Here is a 13036-nt window from a genome sequence, read left to right as displayed (position 1 = left end):
CATTACCCCACTCCCCCAACATGTTAGAATACATTACCCCACTCCCCCAACATGTTAGAATACAGGAACATTACCCCACTCCCCCAACATGTTAGAATACAGGAACATTACCCCACTCCCCCAACATGTTAGAATACAGGAACATTACCCCACTCCCCCAACATGTTAGAATACATTACCCCACTCCCCCAACATGTTAGAATACAGGAACATTACCCCACTCCCCCAACATGTTAGAATACATTACCCCACTCCCCCAACATGTTAGAATACAGGAACATTACCCCACTCCCCCAACATGTTAGAATACATTACCCCACTCCCCCAACATGTTAGAATACAGGAACATTACCCCACTCCCCCAACATGTTAGAATACAGGAACATTACCCCACTCCCCCAACATGTTAGAATACAGGAACATTACCCCACTCCCCCAACATGTTAGAATACAGGAACATTACCCCACTCCCCCAACATGTTAGAATACAGGAACATTACCCCACTCCCCCAACATGTTAGAATACATTACCCCACTCCCCCAACATGTTAGAATACATTACCCCACTCCCCCAACATGTTAGAATACAGGAACATTACCCCACTCCCCCAACATGTTAGAATACAGGAACATTACCCCACTCCCCCAACATGTTAGAATACAGGAACATTACCCCACTCCCCCAACATGTTAGAATACAGGAACATTACCCCACTCCCCCAACATGTTAGAATACAGGAACATTACCCCACTCCCCCAACATGTTAGAATACATTACCCCACTCCCCCAACATGTTAGAATACAGGAACATTACCCCACTCCCCCAACATGTTAGAATACAGGAACATTACCCCACTCCCCCAACATGTTAGAATACAGGAACATTACCCCACTCCCCCAACATGTTAGAATACAGGAACATTACCCCACTCCCCCAACATGTTAGAATACAGGAACATTACCCCACTCCCCCAACATGTTAGAATACATTACCCCACTCCCCCAACATGTTAGAATACAGGAACATTACCCCACTCCCCCAACATGTTAGAATACAGGAACATTACCCCACTCCCCCAACATGTTAGAATACATTACCCCACTCCCCCAACATGTTAGAATACATTACCCTACTCCCCCAACATGTTAGAATACAGGAACATTATTAATCTCAGTCTTTAGTTATAATCTCTTCCATTGTCATATCCTGTAATCTCAGTCTTTGGTTATAATCTCTTCCATTGTCATGTCCTGTAATCTCAGTCTTTGGTTATAATCTCTTCCATTGTCATGTCCTGTAATCTCAGTCTTTGGTTATAATCTCTTCCATTGTCATGTCCTGTAATCTCAGTCTTTGGTTATAATCTCTTCCATTGTCATGTCCTGTAATCTCAGTCTTTGGTTATAATCTCTTCCATTGTCATGTCCTGTAATCTCAGTCTTTGGTTATAATCTCTTCCATTGTCATGTTCTGTAATCTCAGTCTTTGGTTATAATCTCTTCCATTGTCATGTCCTGTAATCTCAGTCTTTGGTTATAATATCTTCCATTGTCATGTCCTGTAATCTCAGTCTTTGGTTATAATCTCTTCCATTGTCATGTCCTGTAATCTCAGTCTTTGGTTATAATATCTTCCATTGTCATGTTCTGTAATCTCAGTCTTTGGTTATAATCTCTTCCATTGTCATGTCCTGTAATCTCAGTCTTTGGTTATAATCTCTTCCATTGTCATGTCCTGTAATCTCAGTCTTTGGTTATAATCTCTTCCATTGTCATGTCCTGTAATCTCAGTCTTTGGTTATAATCTTCCATTGTCATGTCCTGTAATCTCAGTCTTTGGTTATAATCTCTTCCATTGTCATGTCCTGTAATCTCAGTCTTTGGTTATAATCTCTTCCATTGTCATATCCTGTAATCTCAGTCTTTGGTTATAATCTCTTCCATTGTCATGTTCTGTAATCTCAGTCTTTAGTTATAATCTCTTCCATTGTCATATCCTGTAATCTCAGTCTTTGGTTATAATCTCTTCCATTGTCATGTCCTGTAATCTCAGTCTTTGGTTATAATCTCTTCCATTGTCATGTCCTGTAATTTCAGTCTTTGGTTATAATCTCTTGCATTGTCATGTCCTGTAATCTCAGTCTTTGGTTATAATCTCTTCCATTGTCATGTCCTGTAATCTCAGTCTTTGGTTATAATCTCTTCCATTGTCATGTCCTGTAATTTCAGTCTTTGGTTATAATCTCTTCCATTGTCATGTCCTGTAATCTCAGTCTTTGGTTATAATCTCTTCCATTGTCATGTCCTGTAATCTCAGTCTTTGGCTATAATCTCTTCCATTGTCATGTCCTGTCCTCTTCAGTGGGTAAACCTCCAATATAATACAGTACAGTACATCCAAATACTGTAAACGGTATATACTTATTTTATACAGTATAAATACTGTATGTATTCTGGTAATACAATACAGAAGAGTATAAGCAGTACAGTACAGTAATACAGTACATTCACTGTCCTGGCTATCTGCCAGGTGTGGCCTGTTTGTCTGGGTGTGGCTGTTTAGTTCCCATAGCAACGTGAGTGGTGTGTTTGTGACATACGGACATTCTAGTCCTGGGTTCCATGTCCTCTCTCTCTCCCTTCCCTCACTTCTCATCGCTCACAGAGCTCTCCACCACTACTTTGACCTCTTCCATCTGTTCTGCTATCGTCGGTCGTTCTTCTTCGGGTATTGTCGGTATCTTCCGTTCCTCCGCTGGTATCTTCTCGTCCGAGCTGCTGCGGCTGGACAGTTTCTCCATCTCGTCTTCTATCTCGCTGAAGCGTTCGGCCACGCACTGGGCTGTGAGCCTGGCCTCCGGGTCGTGGTCCCAACACTCCTCTATGGAGCCGCACACTATGGCTATGCCCTGTAGGAGGAGGTAGACAACAGGAGCAGAGAATTATAGCCTAGCTACTGACCTAGCACTGAGACATATACATAGGATTTGATGTGTGTGAGTGAATGAGAAAGAAAGAGAGGTTAGAGAGAGAGATAGGCAGGTAGGTAGGTAGGTAGGTAGGTAGGTAGGTAGGTACTGTAGGTAGGTAGGTAGTTAGGTAGGTACTGTAGGTAGGTAGGTAGGTAGGTAGGCAGGCAGGTAGGTAGGTAGGTAGGTAGGTAGGTAGGTAGGTACTGTAGGTAGGTAGGTAGGTAGGTAGGTAGGTACTGTAGGTAGGTAGGTAGGTAGGTCAAGAGGGAGAGAGAGAGGGAGAGAGGAGGGAAGAAAGAGAGAGGGGGGGAGGGAAGAGAGAGAGAGGAGGGAAGAAAGAGAGAGAGGGGGAGAGAGAGAGGGAGGGAAGAGAGAGAGGGAGGGAAGGAAGAGAGAGAGGGGGAGAGAGAGAGGGAGGGAAGAGAGAGAGGGAGGGAACAGAGAGAGGGAGAGAGAGAGAGAGAGAGGGAGGGAAGGAAGAGAGAGAGGGGGAGAGAGAGAGGGAGGGAAGAGAGAGAGGGAGGGAAGGAAGAGAGAGAGGGGGAGAGAGAGAGGGAGGGAAGAAGGAGAGGGAGGGAAGAGAGAGAGGGAGGGAACAGAGAGAGGGAGGGAACAGAGAGAGGGAGAGAGAGAGAGAGAGAGGGAGGGAAGGAAGAGAGAGCGAGAGAGAGCAAGAAAGAAAGAGAGTGTGTGTGTCTCTCCTAGTCTGTTACCTGGTGGTTGATCCAGCTGTCTGGGATCTCAGGTCTTCCTCTGTCTCTGAGGAGGTGATCCTTCATGCTCTCCACACCAGGATGCATCTGAACTTTACAGCCATATGGAGGTTCATAGTCCTTCACCTCTGGAACACAGAGAGAGACAACCAATCAGATCACCTCTGGAACACAGAGAGAGACAACCAATCAGATCACCTCTGGAACACAGAGAGAGACAACCAATCAGATCACCTCTGGAACACACAGAGAGACAACCAATTAGATCACCTCTGGAACACACAGAGTCAACCAATTAGATCACCTCTGGAACACACAGAGTCAACCAATTAGATCACCTCTGGAACACACAGAGAGACAACCAATTAGATCACCTCTGGAACACACAGAGAGAGTCAACCAATTAGATCACCTCTGGAACACACATAGAGAGACAACCAATTGGATCACCTCTGGAACACACAGAGAGACAACCAATTAGATCACCTCTGGAACACACACAGAGAGACAACCTTTTAGATCACCTCTGGAACACACAGAGAGAGACAACCAATTAGATCACCTCTGGAACACAGAGAGAGACAACCAATTAGATCACCTCTGGAACACAGAGAGAGTCAACAAATTAGATCACCTCTGGAACACAGAAAGACACAACCAATCAACTTACATCTGTAACACAAACAAACACAGCCAAACAAATCAACACCACAAACCACAGCCATCATCTGTCAGGTCACAGGTGTTTCGCTACACTCACATGAACATCTGCTAGCCATGTGTGTATGTGACAAATAACATGTGATTTGAAATCCACCCATTTTTAAAACATCTACAGTATAAAGCTCAGCTTCAGACAGCATCATGTGAGGTTATGGATACCTACAGCATGTAATGTTATGTTATAGTAGAGTTACTATAGAGAGCTGTTGTAATGTTATGTTACAGTAGAGTTAATATAGAGAGCTGTTGTAATGTTATAGTAGAGCTAATATAAAGAGCTGTTTTAATGTTACAGTAGAGTTAATATAGAGAGCTGTTGTAATGTCATTGTAAAGTTAATATAGAGAGCTGTTGTAATGTTATAGTAGAGTTAATATAGAGAGCTGTTGTAATGTTACAGTAGAGTTAATATAGAGAGCTGTTGTAATGTTATAGTAGAGTTAATATAGAGAGCTGTTGTAATGTTATGTTACAGTAGAGTTAATATAGAGAGCTGTTGTAATGTTATAGTAGAGTTAATATAGAGAACTCTTGTAATGTTATCGTAGAGTTAATATAGAGAACTCTTGTAATGTTACAGTAGAGTTAATATAGAGAGTTGTTGTAATGTTATGTCTTATTAGAGTTAATATAGAGAGCTGTTGTAATGTTATCGTAGAGTTAATATAGAGAGCTGTTGTAATGTTATAGTAGAGTTAATATAGAGAGCTGTTGTAATGTTATGTTATAGTAGGGGATAGATTTAGGGCATTGGCAACAGACGTGCTGAATATGGAGAATATAAAATATGTTTTGATGATTCTTGTTTGGGAACAAAGTTGTGGCCTGGCACTTCTCTTGTGATCATTACTGGAATCAACAAACTTTCACTTAACAAGCAATTAGCCCCCCAAAAACTCAGAAATCCACAACCCATTGAAAACATTACAACTCTAATTAGCTGTATTATGTTTTCACGCTGAAAAACAGTTGAAGGAAATGGAAAGATCATTCCATCCCGGGCCAAAGAGTATAAAAAGTTCTGGGATATCGTCCAGACCTCATGAAACTGAACTCACAACGGCTGCAAAGTGTGATGGTTTCACAGCATGAAGTGCTGTCTGTGTCAGGTTCATTAGTGTTAACTAACAGCTGATCTAGGAACAGATCCCACAGTCTGTGGTGCTGTCTGTGTCAGGTTCATAGTGTTAACTAACAGCTGATCTAGGAACAGATCCCACAGTCTGTGGTGCTGTCTGTGTCAGGTTCATTAGTGTTAACTAACAGCTGATCTAGGACCAGTCTGTGGTGCTGTGTCAGGTGCATAGTGTTAACTAACAGCTGATCTAGGACCAGTCTGTGGTGCTGTCTGTGTCAGGTTCATAGTGTTAACTAACAGCTGATCTAGGAACAGATCCCACAGTCTGTGCTGCTGTGTCAGGTTCATAGTGTTAACTAACAGCTGATCTAGGACCAGTCTCTGGTGCTGTGTCAGGTGCATAGTGTTAACTAACAGCTGATCTAGGACCAGTCTGTGGTGCTGTGTCAGGTGCAAACTGTTAACTAACAGCTGATCTAGGACCAGTCTGTGGTGCTGTCTCTGTCAGGTGCATAGTGTTAACTAACAGCTGATCTAGGAACAGATCCCACAGTCTGTAGTGCTGTCTGTGTCAGGTTCATTAGTGTTAGCTAACAGCTGATCTAGGACCAGTCTGTGGTGCTGTGTCAGGTTCATTAGTGTTAACTAACAGCTGATCTAGGACCAGTCTGTGGTGCTGTGTCAGGTTCATAGTGTTAACTAACAGCTGATCTAGGACCAGTGAAGGGAGGCACAAGGGCACAGACTGAAGACCTTCATTAGAGACAAGCAGAACACCAGATATAAGATTTCTCAAACTGAACCCAATGCAAAAATGACCCAATCTAAAGGAATATAATTCACAGGGCAGTGTGTTACATCCTCCAGGAGAGGTCACAGAGGTCAGGAACACCCAGTCAGGTAGAGGTATCGTCCAGGAGAGGTCACAGAGGTCAGGAACACCCAGTCAGGTAGAGGTATCGTCCAGGAGAGGTCACAGAGGTCAGGAACAGCCAGTCAGGTAGAGGTATCGTCCAGGAGAGGTCACAGAGGTCAGGAACACCCAGTCAGGTAGAGGTATCCTCCAGGAGAGGTCACAGAGGTCAGGAACACCCAGTCAGGTAGAGGTATCGTCCAGGAGAGGTCACAGAGATCAAGAACACCCAGTCAGGTAGATGTATCGTCCAGGAGAGGTCACAGAGGTCAGGAACACCCAGTCAGGTAGAGGTATCCTCCAGGAGAGGTCACAGAGGTCAAGAACACCCAGTCAGGTAGAGGTATCGTCCAAGAGAGGTCACAGAGGTCAGGAACACCCAGTCAGGTAGAGGTATCGTCCAGGAGAGGTCACAGAGATCAAGAACACCCAGTCAGGTAGATGTATCGTCCAGGAGAGGTCACAGAGGTCAGGAACACCCAGTCAGGTAGAGGTATACTCCAGGAGAGGTCACAGAGGTCAAGAACACCCAGTCAGGTAGAGGTATCGTCCAAGAGAGGTCACAGAGGTCAGGAACACCCAGTCAGGTAGAGGTATCCTCCAGGAGAGGTCACAGAGGTCAGGAACACCCAGTCAGGTAGAGGTATCCTCCAGGAGAGGTCACAGAGGTCAGGAACACCCAGTCAGGTAGAGGTATATCCCCCAGGAGAGGTCACAGAGGTCAGGAACACCCAGTCAGGTAGAGGTATCCTCCAGGAGAGGTCACAGAGGTCAGGAACACCCAGTCAGGTAGAGGTATCCTCCAGGAGAGGTCACAGAGGTCAGGAACACCCAGTCAGGTAGAGGTCACAGAGGTCAGGAAGGTCACAGAGGTCCATCAACAGCTTGGTTGGACCAGTACAGAACAAGGTCCTTGACTGGTGTGTTACAGAGTTACACTACGAGCCTGTTACAGTCAGGTCCTTCAGTACGTCAGGGTCCTGAATCGCTGTGTGGACCCACAGGAAGTGGAGAGGCCAGAATGGAACCCCGGTCCCGGTCGGACAGGAAACCCCGCGAGGTCAGGGATCGGGCCGGGGACCCTACAGAAGAAGCTGACTCCACAAGCCCAACACATCCTGTTTTTTGACAAGTAGACATGCCCTGTTCCCCCCCCTGTTCTGTTTCAGCTTCTTTTAAACAGAACACACCCAGGGAGTGTCCCCTGAATGGTGCCCTATTCCCTATATAGCATATGGGGGCTCTGGTCTAAAGTAGTGCACTACATTATGAAACAGGGCGGTTCTTGGACACAGACCCAGACTGTGGGATCTAGTTATTTCTGCTGCTCCTTCGGTTCTCCTCTATTTGAAGACCTGCTGTGTTTCTGCTGAAACGGAATAAATAGCCCAGCTGTTTACCTGACCTGAGAACAGTTATTCACCGAGGGCTGACCTGAGAACAGTTATTCACCGAGGGCTGACCTGAGAACAGTTATTCACCGAGGTCTGACCTGAGAACAGTTATTCACCGAGGGCTGACCTCAGAACAGTTATTCACCGAGGGCTGACCTGAGAACAGTTATTCACCGAGGGCTGACCTGAGAACAGCTATTCACCGAGGGCTGACCCGAGAACAGTTATTCACCGAGGTCTGACCTGAGAACAGTTATTCACCGAGGGCTGACCTGAGAACAGTTATTCACCGAGGGCTGACCTGAGAACAGCTATTCACCGAGGGCTGACCTGAGAACAGTTATTCACCGAGGGCTGACCTCAGAACAGTTATTCACCGAGGGCTGACCCGAGAACAGTTATTCACCGAGGGCTGACCTGAGAACAGCTATTCACCGAGGGCTGACCTGAGAACAGTTATTCACCGAGGGCTGACCTGAGAACAGTTATTCACCGAGGGCTGACCTGAGAACAGTTATTCACCGAGGTCTGACCTGAGAACAGTTATTCACCGAGGGCTGACCTGAGAACAGTTATTCACCGAGGTCTGACCTGAGAACAGTTATTCATCGAGGTCTGACCTCAGAACAGTTATTCACCGAGGGCTGACCTGAGAACAGTTATTCACCGAGGGCTGACCTGAGAACAGTTATTCACCGAGGGCTGACCTGAGAACAGTTATTCACCGAGGGCTGACCTGAGAACAGCTATTCACCGAGGGCTGACCTGAGAACAGTTATTCACCGAGGGCTGACCTGAGAACAGCTATTCACCGAGGGCTGACCTGAGAACAGTTATTCACCGAGGGCTGACCTGAGAACAGCTATTCACCGAGGGCTGACCTGAGAACAGTTATTCACCGAGGGCTGACCTGAGAACAGTTATTCACAGAGGGCTGACCCGAGAACAGCTATTCACCGAGGGCTGACCTGAGAACAGTTATTCACCGAGGGCTGACCTGAGAACAGTTATTCACCGAGGGCTGACCTCAGAACAGTTATTCACCGAGGGCTGACCTGAGAACAGCTATTCACCGAGGGCTGACCTCAGAACAGCTATTCACCGAGGGCTGACCTCAGAACAGTTATTCACCGAGGTCTGACCTCAGAACAGTTATTCACCGAGGGCTGACCTCAGAACAGTTATTCACCGAGGGCTGACCTCAGAACAGTTATTCACCGAGGGCTGACCTCAGAACAGTTATTCACCGAGGGCTGACCTCAGAACAGTTATTCACCGAGGTCTGACCTGAGAACAGTTATTCACCGAGGTCTGACCTGAGAACAGTTATTCACCGAGGTCTGACCTGAGAACAGTTATTCACCGAGGGCTGACCTGAGAACAGTTATTCACCGAGGTCTGACCTGAGAACAGTTATTCACCGAGGGCTGACCCGAGAACAGTTATTCACCGAGGTCTGACTTGAGAACAGTTATTCACCGAGGGCTGACCTGAGAACAGTTATTCACCGAGGGCTGACCTCAGAACAGTTATTCACCGAGGGCTGACCTGAGAACAGTTATTCACCGAGGGCTGACTTGAGAACAGTTATTCACCGAGGTCTGACCTCAGAACAGTTATTCACCGAGGGCTGACCTCAGAACAGTTATTCACCGAGGTCTGACCTGAGAACAGTTATTCACCGAGGTCTGACCTCAGAACAGTTATTCACCGAGGGCTGACCTGAGAACAGTTATTCACCGAGGGCTGACCTCAGAACAGTTATTCACCGAGGGCTGACCTGAGAACAGTTATTCACCGAGGGCTGACCTGAGAACAGTTATTCACTGAGGGCTGACCTGAGAACAGTTATTCACCGAGGGCTGACCTGGGAGAGGCCCCCAGCACAGGGAAGATAACACAGCCAGTCCTGTACACAGGGGAGAGGCCCCCAGCACAGGGAAGATAACACAGCCAGTCCTGTATACACAGGGGAAGAGGCCCCCAGCACAGGGAAGATAACACAAGGACAGCTGAGTCGAAAGCCAGCTGAGCCAGACCCAAGTAAAACAGGGCTATACACAGGAACCTTCTCATTAACAGCCTCCCTCCCTGTCTGTCTGTCTGCCCCCCTCCCTGTCTGCCTGCCTCCTCCCTGCCAACCTCCCTCCCTGCCTGCCGTGGTCTGCCGTGGTCCTGTCCAAGCCTGGGAGATGCTGGCTATGAGAGATGCTAGCTATGTGAAGAATTCTGTGGTTTTGGTAACAGATGTCACACGAGGGACCGAAGCTGCTCTCTCACTGGGGCCCCGGCCGCGTAGTAAATACCAGGTCCACCAATAAAAGTACTCGTAGGGACAAGGTTTATGACAGTTTCCTTTATAGATGATCTGTCCGTCTGTCTGAAACCTCCATGGGTCTACTGGCTGAACCAAGAGAGAGAGAGGTAGAGAGAGAGAGAGAGAGAGAGGGAGAGAGAGAAAGGTAGAGAGAGAGAGAGAGAGAGGTAGAGAGAGAGAGAGGTAGAGAGAGAGAGAGAAAGAGGTAGAGAGAGAGAGAGGTAGAGAGAGAGAGAGAGAGAGAGAGAAAGAGGTAGAGAGAGAGAGAGGTAGAGAGAGAGAGGTAGAGAGAGAGAGAGAGAGGTAGAGAGAGAGGTAGAGAGAGGTAGAGAGAGGTAGAGAGAGGTAGAGAGAGGTAGAGAGAGGTAGAGAGAGAGAGGTAGAGAGAGAGAGAGAGAGAGAGAGGTAGAGAGAGAGAGAGAGGTAGAGAGAGGTAGAGAGAGGTAGAGAGAGGTAGAGAGAGAGAGGTAGAGAGAGAGAGGTAGAGAGAGAGAGAGAGAGAGAGAGAGAGAGAGAGAGAGAGGTAGAGAGAGAGAGAGAGAGAGAGAGAGAGGTAGAGAGAGAGGTAGAGAGAGGTAGAGAGAGGTAGAGAGAGAGAGAGAGAGAGAGAGAGAGAGAGAGAGAGCAGAACCCTCAATACATCACTATGGAAAATAACCCCACCAGACACTTGAGCTTATCTTTCTCCCAGTCCCAGGGAAAGTTATAGGAGATATTATGGAGGTTTTAGCTTGTGGCTAACACATTGTGACCTAGTTAGCTAATGTGACCATTAGCTGTGGTAGAGCTGCAGACAGAGGAGCAGAGCCAACAGGCGGACTTCATTCTGCTGACAGCATCATTGTAAGCAGGCCTGTTCAGACTTGAAGAGAACGGTCGATATTGTACAACACGAACACAACTCAAAACACTGACTGTTGAGACATAGAATTGTCAACTCTCCCCACGGTTATATACTGTAACGACGTTCTTCGTTTGTCGCAAGAAAGTCGGACCGAAATGCAGCGTGTTGGTTACTCATGTTTATTAGTGAAACAAACAACGAAACTATACATGAAATAACGAATAAATACAAAACAACAAAACGGAACGTGAAACCTATCACAGCCTGACTGGTGAAACTAACACAGAGACAGGAACAATCACCCACGAAATACAAAGCGAAACCCAGGCTACCTAAATACGGTTCCCAATCAGAGACAACGAGAATCACCTGACTCTGATTGAGAACCGCCTCAGGCAGCCAAACCTATGTAACACACACCCCTAATCAGCTGTAATCCCAATAACTAAAAAACCCCACTAAGAATACAACAAACAATAAACCCATGTCACACCCTGGCCTGACCAACTAATTAACTAAAACACAAAATACCAAGACCAAGGCGTGACATATACACTATAAATACAGTAGGATGTGGACATCGCTTCAAATGAGTGGTTTCAGCTATTTCAGCCACAGCCGTTGATGACCGGTGTATAAAATCGAGCACACAGCCATGCAATCTCCATAGACAAACATTGTCAGTAGAATGGGCCTTACTGAAGAGCTCAGTGACTTTCAACGTGGCACCGTCATAGGATGCCACCTCGTCAACAAGTCAGTTCGTCAAATTTTGCCCTGCTAGAGCTGCCCCCCCGGTCAACTGTAAGTGCTGTTACTGTGAAGTGGTCTAGGAGCTACAACGGCTCAGCCGCAAAAGTGGTAGGCCACACAAGCTCGCAGAACGGGCCCACCAAGCGCTAAAGCGTGAAGCGCATAAAGATTGTCTGTCCTCGGTTCCTAAGCTTCACCAACTGGCAGTCCGACAAAACAAATCTGGGTTTGGCGAATGCCGGGAGAACGCTACCTGCCCCAATGCATAGTGCCAACTGTAAAGTTTGGTGGAGGAGGAATAATGGTCTGGGGATGTTTTTCATGGTTCGGGCCCCTTCGTTCCAGTGAAGGGAAATGTTAACGCTACACAATGACATTCTAGATGATTCTGTGCTTGAAACTTTGTGGCAACAGTTTGGGGGAAGGCCCTTTCCTGTTTCAGCATGACAATGTCCCCGTGCGCAAAGTGAGGTCCATACAGAAATGGTTTGTCGAGATCAGTGTGGAAGAACTTGACTGGCCTGCGCAGACTGGCCTGACCTCAACCCTATCGAACACTTTTGGGATGAATTGAACGGCGACTGCGAGCCAGGCCTTATCGCCCAACAGCAGTGCCGACCTCACTAATGCTCTTGTGGCTGAATGGAAGCAAGTCCCCGCAGCAATGTTCCAACATCTAGTGGAAAGCCTTCCTAGAAGAGTGGAGGCTGTTATAGCAGCAATGTTCCAACATCTAGTGGAAAGCCTTCCTAGAAGAGTGGAGGCTGTTATAGCAGCAATGTTCCAACATCTAGTGGAAAGCCTTCCTAGAAGAGTGGAGGCTGTTATAGCAGCAATGTTCGAACATCTAGTGGAAAGTCTTCCCAGAAGAGAGGAGGCTGTTATAGCAGCAATGTTCCAACATCTAGTGGAAAGCCTTCCCAGAAAAGAGGAGGCTGTTATAGCAGCAATGTTCCAACATCTAGTGGAAAGCCTTCCCAGAAGAGAGGAGGCTGTTATAGCAGCAATGTTCCAACATCTAGTGGAAAGCCTTCCTAGAAGAGTAGAGGCTGTTACAGCAGCAATGTTCCAACATCTAGTGGAAAGCCTTCCCAGAAGAGAGGAGGCTGTTATAGCAGCAATGTTCCAACATCTAGTGGAAAGCCTTCCCAGAAGAGAGGAGGCTGTTATAGCAGCAATGTTCCAACATCTAGTGGAAAGCCTTCCCAGAAAAGAGGAGGCTGTTATAGCAGCAATGTTCCAACATCTAGTGGAAAGCCTTCCCAGAAGAGTGGAGGCTGTTATAGCAGCAATGTTCCAACATCTAGTGGAAAGCCTTCCCAGAAGAG

The 13036-nt window shown here is 46.8% G+C and overlaps 1 protein-coding gene across 1 annotated transcript in view; it reads right to left on the bottom strand.

Moving 5' to 3' along the window:
* Positions 1–1081: 1081 nt before the first annotated feature.
* The window catches only part of tgfbr2b (transforming growth factor beta receptor 2b), a 79136-nt gene continuing 67181 nt past the window's right edge, over positions 1082–13036 (bottom strand). The window contains exons 9-10 of the mRNA XM_064946894.1: positions 3687–3814; positions 1082–2910 (exon numbers count right to left, since the gene is read on the bottom strand). Coding sequence (XP_064802966.1) covers positions 2647–2910; positions 3687–3814 — 392 coding nt within the window. The 3' untranslated portion in view covers positions 1082–2646. The remainder of the gene's footprint in view (positions 2911–3686; positions 3815–13036) is intronic.

Source organism: Oncorhynchus masou, chromosome 29 (assembly GCF_036934945.1).
Source record: "Oncorhynchus masou masou isolate Uvic2021 chromosome 29, UVic_Omas_1.1, whole genome shotgun sequence".
In the NCBI taxonomy this organism is placed as follows: domain Eukaryota; kingdom Metazoa; phylum Chordata; class Actinopteri; order Salmoniformes; family Salmonidae; genus Oncorhynchus; species Oncorhynchus masou.
The sequence above is the reverse complement of the archived record's forward strand: the minus strand, read 5'-3'. Positions and strand labels throughout refer to the sequence as shown.